This window comes from Oryzias latipes, chromosome 16 (genome assembly GCF_053564925.1).
Source record: "Oryzias latipes strain Hd-rR chromosome 16, Olatipes_Hd-rR_3.1".
NCBI lineage: Eukaryota > Metazoa > Chordata > Actinopteri > Beloniformes > Adrianichthyidae > Oryzias > Oryzias latipes.
This window is the reverse complement of record NC_136252.1, coordinates 10,551,998-10,565,209: the sequence shown is the minus strand read 5'-3', so window position 1 is coordinate 10,565,209 and position 13,212 is coordinate 10,551,998. Positions and strand designations below refer to the sequence as shown.

The 13,212-nt window shown below is 43.5% G+C and overlaps 1 protein-coding gene across 6 annotated transcripts; it reads right to left on the bottom strand.

The window, feature by feature from the left end:
- Positions 1-717: 717 nt before the first annotated feature.
- Positions 718-12,994, bottom strand: LOC101171191 (dysbindin-A). Of its 6 annotated transcripts, none has more exons than XM_011484935.4 (10): positions 12,817-12,994; positions 12,073-12,126; positions 10,698-10,748; positions 9,905-9,965; positions 9,449-9,581; positions 8,045-8,177; positions 7,646-7,668; positions 3,683-3,829; positions 2,707-2,832; positions 718-1,493 (listed from the first exon to the last, which is right to left on the bottom strand). In XM_011484935.4, the coding sequence occupies exons 1-10, from the start codon at positions 12,870-12,872 to the stop codon at positions 1,420-1,422; spliced, it is 858 nt and encodes a 285-aa protein (XP_011483237.1). In that variant the 5' UTR covers positions 12,873-12,994; the 3' UTR covers positions 718-1,419. The 6 variants fall into 6 exon arrangements, with proteins under 6 accessions (XP_011483237.1, XP_011483238.1, XP_078789542.1 ...); XM_011484936.4 differs by having other exon boundaries at positions 718-1,490; XM_078933416.1 differs by having other exon boundaries at positions 12,079-12,126.
- Between the last annotated feature and the right edge of the window lie 218 nt (positions 12,995-13,212).

Here is a 13,212-nt window from a genome sequence, read left to right as displayed (position 1 = left end):
TTGTATTTGATGGTTAGTAGATTGAGTGTTTGTGTAATGGGGTAAAAGTTATTTTGTATGTTTTTAGGTTTGGTTGTTTTCTCAGGTCACCTGGAGTGCTGCACTAAGGCCTTGTGGCTGCCCTGAATTGGAGTATGAGTGACTGGTGCTGGCTCAGAAATGGAGGGAGGAAGATTGGTGGCTGCACGTCATTGGAGAATTGGACTTTAAAAACCTGGCATCTCCACAGTCCCATGGGGGAAGAAGTCTTTGTTTGTAGCTTCTGTCTCTCATTCCCCGAATTGACAACACTTAAGTGTTTTTGTGAGGCCTTTTGGCTGTGTAAGCTTCTTGGTAAAACTTTTGTGTGAACTTTTCCCCAAACGTTGTGTAACTTTCCTCAAGATATTTTTTGTTGTTGTGGTAGAGCAGGTTGTTGTGGTGTTCATTTAGAGTTACAATGTCAAATCTGGGATCACAACTGCTCAAATGTGCTTCTGCGTGTGCTCAAATCTGCTGGTGCAAATCACAAGTGCGCTACAACTGTGCTCTGACTTCTGACATTCCTTGCGAGAAACTTGTGTCAAAACTGATCTGTGAGGAGGGGGTCAACCAATCAGAGTGCAGCACTCAGAGGACTTTGTAAAGTTAGAAAGGTCTTCACAGATTCGGACTTTCTGCTTCAATAACTGTATTAACACAGAGAGTGAACAAAAAAAGCATTTCTAAAGAAAGAAGTCAGTTTTTTCCTGCATTTTAATGAGAAATGATCTCTTCGTGCTGTAAATCAATCAATCAATCTTTATTTATATAGCACTTTAACATCTGCCAGATGTAAGGCTTTCACGGACAGTGTGGGATTCTGCCCCTCATCTTTTGTTGCCTCCATCTTACCAAAAACAAATCAACCCTTTCACTACGGCGTGAAGGTCTTTGCAGCACATTCGACAGTCTGGATCATGTTTTGCTTTGGCAGGAATTAAAATAAAAATAACACAGGAGTCATGTGATGTGGTAGAACTCTGAGACAGTAATGTTGTAAGAACAGGGATTACTTTGAAATAGCAGTAACCAGTAATCTGTAAAGGATTACAGTTGGGAGCAACAGGTATACTAGGAAGACAGATGTTTATTTTCTTTCCTTCACAGGGATCGGCTGCTTCAGCTGTTACAAGGAACTAGCAACAACAACTGTTTTGCGTTGCTGATCTCCCATGTCAGTGTTCACTGTGGGGGGGTGAAGCCTCAGCTTCACTGTCCTCAGAGTCTCCGGCTGCACAGACGTCTCTCAGACCAATGAGGGAGGTGTCCGGTTGAACGTCCTCCTCGTCTGACTGCACCAGCTGTGCATCACTCTCCTCGCTGGTCGCCTCTTCCTGTTCCCACACAGCAGCTTCCTTGGACCGGTCCTGGTTTGTGGGGGAGTCCTGGTTCAGCGAGTCAGAACAACTGGATCTCAAGTCTGGACCTATGAGAACGGACAGTTTTCTTCAGGCGGCCACATGTCATCCCTGCTGGATTAGAATCACATAAAAGTAACGGGGCCAACAACAATTTCTTCATATTATCACCATTCTTTGTTCTTCTCAGACTCTGACTGTACTGTCCATGCAGCACACAGGTTTGGTACCAAATAAAAAAAAAGATATTTATAGAAATAAGGTTTAAAAACAATTATTTGTAGTTTCTAAACTAGTGTTTTTTTTTATGGATCAGAAGATGCGTGTCGATCAGGCACTCCGCTGATTTTAAAGATTGTAACAGAGGAACAGCTGTAAACTTCAGAGCCGTCATCTGAAGACTACGATGGCGACTTTTCCTTTTTTGGGAGGAGCAGATGGAGAAGGGCCTCTATACCAAAGAAGACAAGCACAGCCTAATAGTGACAGCTTTGAGCCGCGGAGCGGCGGTCCCGCTCACTGCTGGAGTGGAAGGCAGAGCTAGGACTGTGATGATGAAGAGGCCGACGCCCCCTTGATGTTAGATGGGAAGCGACGGGAATTTTGGAGTCCGAAAAAACACTGTGGAATACAGAGGAGGAGGAGCCAGACACACCTCCAGCTGTGAGCAAGTTCCAGCCAAAACTATGACTCTAAAAGGCAGTTTGTTTTATTCTTTGCCAATGACACAATAAGGAAAATTTGTAAAAAAATAAAAATAAATAAAAATGTTTAAAGCTGCCAAACCACAGAAGGAGGAGTGAGGCTGCATTGAGCCTCTATGTGTTTAAACAGGAACGGTTTATTTATGACACAAAAAGAAATCTGTGAAATTTGCCTGGAATCTTTTCTTGTATTTTTGCTCAAAAACATTTAAATTAGTTTGTTGAAAACATTTGTTCATGTTGTTTTATTGAAATCACACTTTAAACTTACTTTGAGTCTATGTTGTAAAAACGGATCGTTGAACATTTTGGGGGTTTTCACTGCAAACACTTTTTTGCTGCCAGAATTTTCTGTTATTATGTTAAGATTTAAGTCTAGCGTGTGAACACAACATGGGAAAATTAGAAAATGAAGTTAGTGCCACATAGGTGAGGTTGTGCTGATTAAAATCAGCACAACACAATTAGTGTTTCAAATTAAGAATATGGAGGTAAATTCAAAAGTAGACAAAAACAAAATTAGGCCTAAAGGGTTACCTTTTTAAAGATTTAGACTATTTTTTAAGCTAAACGTGTCACGCGAAGAAAACACATGATCCCGAGGTAAGAGCAAAAGAAGTTACCAGACGTTGGTGATGTCCCAGGACTGGTGTCACTGGTGGAATTGAGAAAGTCGTCCAAGGCCTCCTGGTCCGACACGTTAGCTACTGTCATCTGCTCCAGAACACATGCATCTGCTCCTACCGCCTCTGCAAATACACACATGTAGAGGAATGTGTCTGTGGTACCAAAGGAAAAAGGATATTTCTATCTATAAAAATAAAATAAAAAACGGGCAAAACAGTAGAAGAAGATCAGACATGAGTACAATTAAAATACTGCAAACGACAAATTTACTGCGTTCTAATTATTAGTTTTTATTGTATACATTTCCATTACAAGCTGCGTGCGTTCTTGAGTGCGAGACACGGCCGCCCGCCGGAGGATTTTGTGTTGGGGGGGGGTTTATTACTGTTCTCCTTCACTCTGTAACACCAAACATGAACGCGCACGTTTAGAGTGCGATTAATATCACTACATGTTTTGTTTGGGAACTGTTTTTTGCAGCGCTACGTTACGTGTCTATATAAATAAAGGCGGAGCCTCCTGCCCCGCGTTCTTCATGGGTGTCAGGCTTCATGGCTACCAGAGAGGAGACAAAGTGTCTGCAGTTTGTTTATTACTAGGCAATATATAATATTCTGAGAAGATGTCTGTACCAGAGAGCACAGATGAAACTTGCGTGCAGCTAGAGAGCGGTCCCCTGCAGAAGAATCAACACACACCCCCAACACACTTGTGTGCGCTCCTTCCTCCTACACACGCAGCGCTGACACACACACACACATACATAGTAATTCTACAACACCTGTATAGTTAGTTCATTAGTTAGATAGGTAGTAGTTAATTGTTACTGTTACTTGTTAATAAAGAATTCTGTGTTGTAATTGTATTCATTCACGACGCGGCCGCCGGGGGATTTTGTGTGTGTGTGTGTTGGGGGGCATGCCCCCTGCTGGTTCATCACCATGGTGATCAAAAATCCCACACCAAACTAACCGGTATGCTGCAGGTGTCCAGTGGATAAATATTCTTCAATGTCTTGGTGGAAGGCCTCTTCGTAGACCTTCTGACGTTCTCTGAGTTTCTGCTGCATGGCCCGCTCCAGTTCTGCCACTCTCTGAGCATGCTCCAAGTTCAGCTCCACTAGAGCAAAAGAGACAAAGCAGCAGACAAGCATGAGCAGACAAACACGTGTTCCACTCAAGCCCCCACTTTCCATTCCTGAATGAGAGGCAAAGCAGGAAACAACATTTGTTGCAGTTCCTCAAAAGACCACTGGAGGCTGGGAAATGTTAAAAAAATCCGATTTTAGACCCTAAATAAAATGAATGAGGAGCACGATTTAGGGATTTGTGTGGTCTAAGTTGCTTTGTTTCCAATTTATGGCTGCTATGTGTGGGGGGTTGCAAGAAGAAAAATCCTTTTGATTTTTTTTAAAGCTCAAATGTCATGGTTTCAGTTTGTTGTGTCTTGTTTTTGGTCCTTGTTCTGTCTAGTTTCTGTTTCCTGTTTTATTTTGAAAGTCTCCTGTCTTGTCTGGTTTCTTCAGTTTTACTTCCTTTGGTCCCCATCTGCCCTGATCGTGTTCACCTGTGTCTTGTCTGCCCTGTCTGTATTTAAGTCTTGTCTCTGCCTTCCTCCTGTGTTGGTCCATTAACTCAGTCTTGGTGTTCATGTCTTGTTGTCAAGTCTCTTGTTCCTCGCCACGCCACAGTGAGTTTTCGTTTGGGTTTTGTCATCCTGCTCTGCAGCGCTTTTGTTTGTTCTTTTTGTGCATTAAAACCCACTAGCCCTGATCCTCATGCCTCCGCCTCTGCGTCTGGGTCCATCCGGCTCTCGAGCCCCCCTGCACCTTGACATCAAACTTATTTTATGCCTCAACCTCTGCTTTGCCCCACCCAAAAGCCATTTTAGGATGGTTGACACGGGGGTCTTTCTTTTTATTTAAATCAAGAACACAGCCGGTTATGTTCAGAGATGCCCCACACAGTGGACACATGTCCACCGTTAAAATATATTAGGTTAATAAAAGTAATACACAGCGATTGTGTGTGTGTTGGGGGGCGTTTGAAGGCAAATATCTAATCGTTCAGATTCATGGTGCAGAGTTTTGATAGATGTGTAAATTCTGCCAGTACTGTTGCAGAGGTCAGGGGGTCAGCCAGGCAGAACTCACACCTCACACTCCACTGAAGGAGTGAGGATGATGATGATAACGAAGAAATGTCTACGTGTTTTCTAGAGGCGTGGCAACTAAGAACTGGATAAACAGATATGCTTCCATCCAGCAGCAGAAACAGTGTGTCTTGCCTTCTGCCAAGCATGGTGGTGGGAGTGTTGTGGTTCGGGGAGCCTTTTTCTCTACCGGCACTTTTAGGTTACGGCTCGGAAAGGAAAATGTGGATTCCAAATAGTACTGTGGCATTCTGGTGTACACGGTGATCTTTTCCTTTCAGAAAGTGGACCACAGAGAACGGAAACTATGATAAATACACCTCCAAGACCACCAAGGCTACAGGCCATGGACCAGCCAAGCAGGTCTGCAGATCCAAACCCCACTGAGCACCTGTGGGGCGTCCCGTCTCCCACATCATCAGGTCTGTGGCGCGGAGGATCGAAAAGGGTACCGCACTAAGCTCTAGCCAACTCCATGCTCAAGAAAGGTATGGAAGAGGAAAGCAGTGGTGGGGACTAGGGATGTAACAATTCATTGATTTCAGTTCCTACAACCCAACTAGATCAATCTGTCTGAGGCTGAATCGATTCAGCCTCTAAGCGACTTAAACCATTAAAAAAATCCTATCAAAATGATAGATCAATATTAGAAAATACCCTTTGGATTAAGGCATGTTAGAGGATCATCCATCATTCCAGTCCAATGTGTGGAAACACTTTGAATTTAGCAAAGACATGTGACCATCCAGTGTGCTAGAATGTTCTGATAATGTTCCCTTTGGATTATTTGGATGTGGAAAAACAACAGTGGACTGAACTGTAGGAAACTAAAATATGAATCGATTTGACATTAATACTTGTCTGTTTGTACACATAGTTAATTTACACTTAATTAATCTAGAAGAAATAGAAGGAATGTGGCTAAACATGTCCTGGATCCATTTTATGTCAGAGAATAGGACCATTTCAAATGAACCAACATTGATAATGAATCGAATCGTTGTTGACATGAATCGTTGCACCTCTAATGGTGACACAAACTGGGTATTTTCACTAACAGGTGTTCTCATTTTTGTCGTGTCCAATTTGAAAATGTTTTTTTTTTATCATTTAAAGATGTCATTTGTTGTCCATTAAAACCCACAACTTTGCAGAAACCTCCACTTTTCATTTTCCACTGTGCCAAAGCAGAAAACTCCCATGACAGGAAGTTGTTACTTCTGTCTGACATTAGGAAGACGGAGCTTCACCGTTCATGACACTTCGGTGTAACCACACCTCAGTCACTTCCAGTTGTGTTTTTTATTTTTTATGTCTGTGCCATGATGTCTAAAGTGCCAGAAAAATAATGTGCCTTTTAAATAATGCATTTCTATACAGATGGTTAAGCTGCTTGACTTAATCACTTATTTCTGAAACGGTCTGAGTATCAGGGTCCGTACACTCGTGGAATGCACAGCAATTGAACCATGAAGCAAAATAAAGGCCTCCTGTCTTGTTGCTGAGTGATAAGTGACGACATGTTGTGTGCTTTTGTTTTTAAGTCCTCAGGATACTTGACAGCAAAACACCAGGAGCATCTTTGATTCATGTCATCAACTCCTCCAGGCCGTGTTCATCGACTTTTATTTTGTTAGAGCCACATTTTATTATAGTTATTGGTGAAGAAGTGGATAGAAATATTGAGACATGAATGCAACTTGTGTTGAGATCTGCTGATAAATCCAAACTTTCACTGTTTTCCGTCAGCGGTGAAAAACGTCTGCGTTGCTGCTGCATCAGTAAATTCATGCTAAGTGGACATCAAATACCATAAACATGTTTCCCATCCATGTTTATAGATGACATTTAAATGTTTGGGCACAAAGAGAGAAGTAGAAAAGTCCAGAACGCGTTCACGTCCCCTCCACACGACCCTGGCCCAGCTTGCTCTTTGAGCCCTTCTCCTAATTTCAGCAAACGCATCAGGAAGACAACATCCTGTGCTGGTAAGTGATCACGCCGCGTACCGGCACATCTCCATGACTGTGACAGGAAGAAACACCCGCGGTGCAGCGTCGCAAAGCCAGATGAGAGTTACCATTGGAACCACTAGATACCATCCACAGGTAACAGACTCAATAGGGCTCTAGGGCTGCACGATATGAGGAAAACTAGTGATATGCGATATTGGTGATTAATATTGCAATAACGATATAATTTGCGGTATATAAACAAATATCAAACCAACCAAAAACATCATTTCCATTTCAATGCAACAGTATAAAAATTATACTCCAAATGACCCTTGTCGACATAGGAGGCAAACATCAAACATAAAAGGGCTCATCTGATTGATCAAAAACGTAAACGGGTCCTTCCGATTGGTTAAATGCATAAAGGGATTTATTTCATTTATTCAATATTTCAAGCTGCCATGAGTTTGTTTTAGCACATTTAACCCTTGTGCTATCTTAGATGACCCCCCCCCTTACTTTGACATGTTCTCCCTACCATGACAAAGGTGGATAAAGGTGGAAAAATTTCATGTAATCCATGGACACCAGTGAGGTTCACGAATCATTGAAGTTAAAGGGTTCAGTGCACTGTCTAGTGGGTCTAGATGACCCCATTCCCAATTTTAAAGTTCCTAGGATAGCACAAGGGTCAAGGTAACCGTTTATTGCGATTTTTGCCGTCTTTTGCGGTATGCATATTGCACAGCTTGATGTCGCGATAATGATAAATTTGCGGTATATTGTGCAGGCCTACTCAATACTAACAAAAGATAAACAATGTACTCACCTTCAAGTAACTCCACTTCCTTCCTGTTGAAGACAGAAAGGATTCCAGTAAGGAACATCAAAAACTGAAAAGCAGAACAGTGCTGCCCCGGCTTGTAGGCAGAACCTGACCGACTCATCTGCAGAATCGAAGCCAAAACTGAGGGATCCAAACTTAACACTGCAGTCGACCCGATGGGATCAGAAGGCCAGTATTTGGTTTTTCTATCATTCTTTTTACAGATTCATCAGGAGAATTCATTGCAATGCTTGATCCCAAATTCAAAATAGTATAAAATAAAACAGTAGGTAACGGTTAAAAAGGCAGTTCAAATGAAGCTGAGAAACGAGGGCATTTAATTTCCAGAAAAAAAAAACAGCTTAATATGACATTTTTTATTTGGATTGAAGTTTACCAAACCTTTTCTTTTTCTTGTAGATTTCCATTTGGTTGATGTGCTGATTTTTGACTGTCTGCTGTTCACACTGACAACACAAGGTCTCCAGGTAGACCAGTCTGCTCTCCATCTCCTCAAAGTCACCTTCCAAATGAGCTGCAAACACAAACCAACAAACAGCAGCAGCTCATCCCTCTTTGTTCTACAAACGTTATATTCAGACAGAAACTCCCTTTAAATGTGAGGTAAAAACGTTCTTCAGAAAAACAGCCTGTTTGCCCCTCAGAGCAGCAGAATGTTGAAACTGTAGCAACATTTTGGTCTCAATAAGTAAAACCCACTGAACACAGTGAGACCATCATGTGGAAAACACTAAATGAGCTCACACAGACACCTCCTTCAGGCCGTGTCACACAGCCACTGCGTGCATTCTGCACACGTTTCACTGAAGAACATTGGTCATACATGAACATGCGTGGAAAAAGTGAGAAAAAGTGTGAAATTTTCACAGATGTATCACGAATGAACCACGTTAAAACCACAGAGGAAGTACGAGTAAACCACGTAAAGAACACGTAAATCAACGTAAAAGCCACATCTGGCCCAACTACATCATTTAAACGTGATATTTGCAGGATATAAAAGTTGTACATTGGTGGGACATGCGGGGAAAATCCGTTAGACATGTGTGGAACGGTTGTGGAAGGCCACACATTGGCATCTCGCAAAAATTACACACAATTGTGTAAGACATATGTAACGATTGTGTATAAACAACGTAGAATACACTGTGTAGTTGTCAACTGACCAAAACTGTTGAAGAGCTCAAAACTGAATCCACGTAAAGACCTGTCGGCCAAAACATTCAACGGACGTCTGCGCACATCGACAGACGATGCACACAAGAAACACTTTTCTTTTTGATGTTCTGTTTTTCTTCTGATGCAGCAACAAGAGAAAGACGACAACAGGCATCTCATGAAAGCATGAAATCAGCCACCATGGACCACTGCAAGCAAGAAAACCACATCCTGGACTGGGAAAAGGCCAAAGTCCTCGGCACTGAAGACAACAGACACCGCAGATGGATCATGGAGGCGGTGGAGATCCAAAAGCGAGGCCACACTTCCATGAACCGGGATGGGGGGGCCTTCCTGCTCCCTCACACCTGGAGCAACATCCTCCAGCAGCAAACGGACGTCAAGTCACAATCATCTGGTTTCATATACGTCCCATCACCACCATCTCATGACAACTCTGACGAAGATGACCGTCCAAACATTTCATGTATGTGGAAAAACACCACCGTGTCTGATAATAGAAGAACCTAAGATGTCAATTAATAATACAGACACTATGAACTTGATTGGACTAAAGCTTGTGTTTGACAAAGAGTTTCCTAAAAAGAAGAAAATCCAAGCCTTTACCTATTTTGGCGGTGATGGCGTCAAACTGGCTAATGAAGTCTGGCAAGCTGTGCAGCTGTTCCTGCAGCTGGATCAGAGCGGCTCGTCGTTTCTCCCAGTGAGCAGAGAGCACCACCACGTCCCCATCAACCGCCTGACGGGAAGAAGACGTTTGCAGATCATGAAGTCAAAGGTCACAGACCCCATGGAGGAAGCACAGCTCACCAGCAGAACATGAAATGAAGCGATTCCTACTGTGACTTTTTCCCATCTTTAAATCATATATAATAGATCGTCCTCCACCTCCTATTCAAGCAAGGTGGACATTTCCAACTACGTTATGCTTAAATACATTTAGATCAGAGTGTAGATTGACAAACTGTTGTTTGACTCCTAAGAATCCATGTGGGTAAAATCCATGCGTGACCCCAAAAGGTCATCAAGGAAAGTGTGAAGGCTTTCTGACGTTCTTCATACCTCAGCAGCCTGAGCATTTTCCTGGCTCCTTTTATGCAGCAGAAACCAGCTGTTCTCGTACCTGCAGAGAGAGACCAGACGTTTTAGATGAGGAACAGGCTGTAATTGTTACACTACGTCAGTGTCTTTTAAATAATGGCCTCCCTTTTCACAATGTTCTGCAACACCTGTCTGAGGTCTCCTGTCAGCCTTTAAGGTCCCTCTCTGATCTTCTTTTGCTCTATTGGAAAAACGTAGTCTTTTAATTATGACTGTGCCGTTTTTAGCCAAAGGGAGCTTGTGGCCCACCCAGCGTCACAAGTACGATCTTTCTCAAGCAGCTTTTTTTCCATCTGCTCTTGATTCACAATGATTTCAATAAAGAAATACAATTTTTTTCATAAATGACCATCATCATTAAAAACACCACTTTGGCTTTTGTTCCATTCATGCCTGGACTCAGCTCAGCCTTAGGTTCAGGTCATAGGGCAGTAGTTCTAGCAAGGATTCCCAGACTCTTGTGGTAGGACACCTGTACGGTACCAGCTGGTGCCTTTACATAAAGTTACAGCCAATGAGGCTGCTACTGTTGAATATTTCTCTCTCTGTTGAGCTCACATTTCCTTGCAGCAGTCATGCAGTCTGCCGTCTTTGTGCTGATGCATCTCAGGATCTCCAATCCTCATTTGTCCTTGGCAGGCAGAAAGCTGCTAAATCCAGCTGCTGCTCATGGTTTGGGTAAGGAATCAAGTGAAGCTCAGTCCTCTTGATTCCATGCTCAACATGAAGTGTGTGTGAGTGTGAGAGTACACACCTGCTTAAGATCTCCACACCGGCCCTCAGATGGGGAAGACGTTCTTCAAACCTGAAAGGAGATGCAGTTTTTGGACCCGTGTGTATCACTGGACGGCATCATGGATCAAGTATGAGCAGCTCAGTGGTGAGTGGTGGAGCGTCCGCCCTGAGGCCGAGAACTCGGGCCTTCCGATCCACAGCAAGATCATATCAAAAGCCTCCCTGCTTCACACTAAGCATGGAGTAGGATGGGGGTTGAAAAACCAGGAGTGCTACTGTTACCGCTGCTCCTTGCACCCCCTTTAAGGGTGGATGCATCAAGACGTGCGCTGTTTGCTACTGAGTGAAATCCCATAACTCCTGTAAACGCAGGAGGATCTGAAGAGCACACACCAGAAACGAGCACAGTAATTTCCAGGTTACAGAGCGCACCTAATTACAAGCCACACCCACCCAATTTAATGAGGATTAACCACTTTTTACATACACAAGCTGCACTTGTATATAAGCAGCATGTTATAACAATTAGATTGATGCATCACTGATTACCTTGGCCCGAACATTGAGTAACAACGGCAGGGAGGAGTAACCAGCAATTTAGCTTATTTATTTGAACACACCCACATCTGCCAAACAGCATGGACCTGACTTCTGCTCACAGCTCCCTCAGTTATGGTGTGAAACTTCACACCCAGATTCCCCACTTCCCATGAGTCTTAGTGGTTTAAGGCGGGGCTAACCCCTGGTTCGCCACAGTGTGTTGTAGATTTAGGATGTATATGTGCTGAAACATAGAATTATGAATATAGAATTATGCAGGCTCCCTGCAGGCTCCCTTCTGAGACTGCCGGAGTGCTTCTGGCGGCCAATAAACAAAAGCATAAATTAGCCGCATCACTGAATACGCCGCAGGTTCGAAAGTTCGTGCCAAAAGTAGCGGCTTATAGTCTGGAAAGTACGGTAAGAATGGCCTGATGTCAAAGTACTGTTAACCCACACAGTGAAGTGAAAGATTTTACATCATTTTCCTTTGTTAAAACAGAAACAGACACACAAGCAGCACCCATGCTTGGGGGGGAGGGGACCTCCACTGTACCATCACTGTAAAACGATGAAGCCCCGTAGTCTGTAACACACCTGAGGAGCTGCAGAAACTCCACCCAAACACACACCCAATACAACACTTTGATATGCAGTTGACTTGTTTAGACAAAAAAAAGACAAATCTGCATTTAGGATGCGTGAACATCTATCTGGCTGCTTAAAATGCTCTGAGGGAAAGCTCATCTGTCCAGTTGACCTCTGTGGGAGGAGGGCATGTTCTCAAATCCATGCAGACCTCTCTAAACGGACAGAAACGTACGGAGCCGGCCGGGTGTGTGTTGGTGTTTCACCTGTACCTCCTCCTCGCTTTGCCGTCTCTCGATGCTTCCCCAAGAGTCTTGAAGCTGTTTTTAGAAGAAGGAAGAGCAGAAAGGGTTACATTCAGATAAAAATTTCTCCCAGAAAACAAATCCAAACAAAGTGAAGCAGCAGGTTCTGAGCCGCTGTGAAGTAAACCCACATCTACGCGCTCGATTCACTCTCCATCTGTGTCAGACCTGCATGATGATCTCTGCAGGCTGCATTAGAAGCTGTGCATGTCTGTCTGTGCACGTGCAGGTAAAAATGACGTCTGACCTCTCTCTTCTATTTGTAAACATCAGGACAGGCTTGTGCGCCATTTCTATTGGATTTATTTCCACCTCCGTTTCATCCTCTGGGCTGTTTTCATTTCCTTCTGCTTCTTCAGTGAGAAACTTTCCCGTCTGTTTTATCACTGAAGGCTGCGACCATCAGGACGTGTCTTCTGGTGGATTAATGATCAAGTCCAGTTCATTCTAACTTCCTCTGAACGTGAACGGGATTTCCTCAGCCCCGCCCCTCACATGACTCTCAGCTGAGACTCATTTCAGCTCTATTTATACCGACAGTTTTCAAGCCCAAACGCAACGCAACAAACTGTTACCGGTAACCGACTTCAGACAACTGACAAATGCTGAAAACACGACAAAAAACAATACATTTTCAGCGGTTTTGTGTCACCGCTACTGAAGCTAGGCTGCGCTTCAAGAACCGGAAGTGAGCAGTCTACGAACCCCGACGACAGATCCTGCTGCACCACCTGCAGCCTCTCCCGAAAGTTTTCAAACATCCTGCTTCGGCTCGGAATAAACCACTTCACTGTCGGGAACCCGTCGATGCCGCAAACATCTCCTCTATGACGTCACCCACGTCAACAGTGCCTCGCTGCTTTGCGGGAAAACCTGCGTCATCCATACCGCCACCACGTGGTGTGGAGTAGACATACACTGTTCATAAAAATAAAAGGAACACAGCAAGATCAACATTGATGACAACAGCTGTTCCTTCTGCCAAACTGCTGTTGAAGACATCGATCACATATTTTTCCTGTGTGATGTTGTACAAGTGTTCTGGTTGGATGTTTACAAATGATTAAAAAATAAATTCCCATTCATCATGGACTTCTTTTC

What these genes read in the sequence shown, in the direction of transcription:
- LOC101171191 (XM_004077646.5), bottom strand. Translation starts at nt 12,872, where the DNA reads ATGTTTGAAAACTTTCGGGAGAGGCTGCAGGTGGTGCAGCAGGATCTG. An exon ending in AAAATGCTCAGGCTGCTGAG is followed by an intron (nt 9,582 to 9,904) that starts GTATGAAGAACG and finishes TCTTCCCGTCAG; the next exon opens with GCGGTTGATGGGGACGTGGT. An exon ending in TGGACACCTGCAGCATACCG is followed by an intron (nt 2,833 to 3,682) that starts GTTAGTTTGGTG and finishes GTGTATTTGCAG; the next exon opens with AGGCGGTAGGAGCAGATGCA.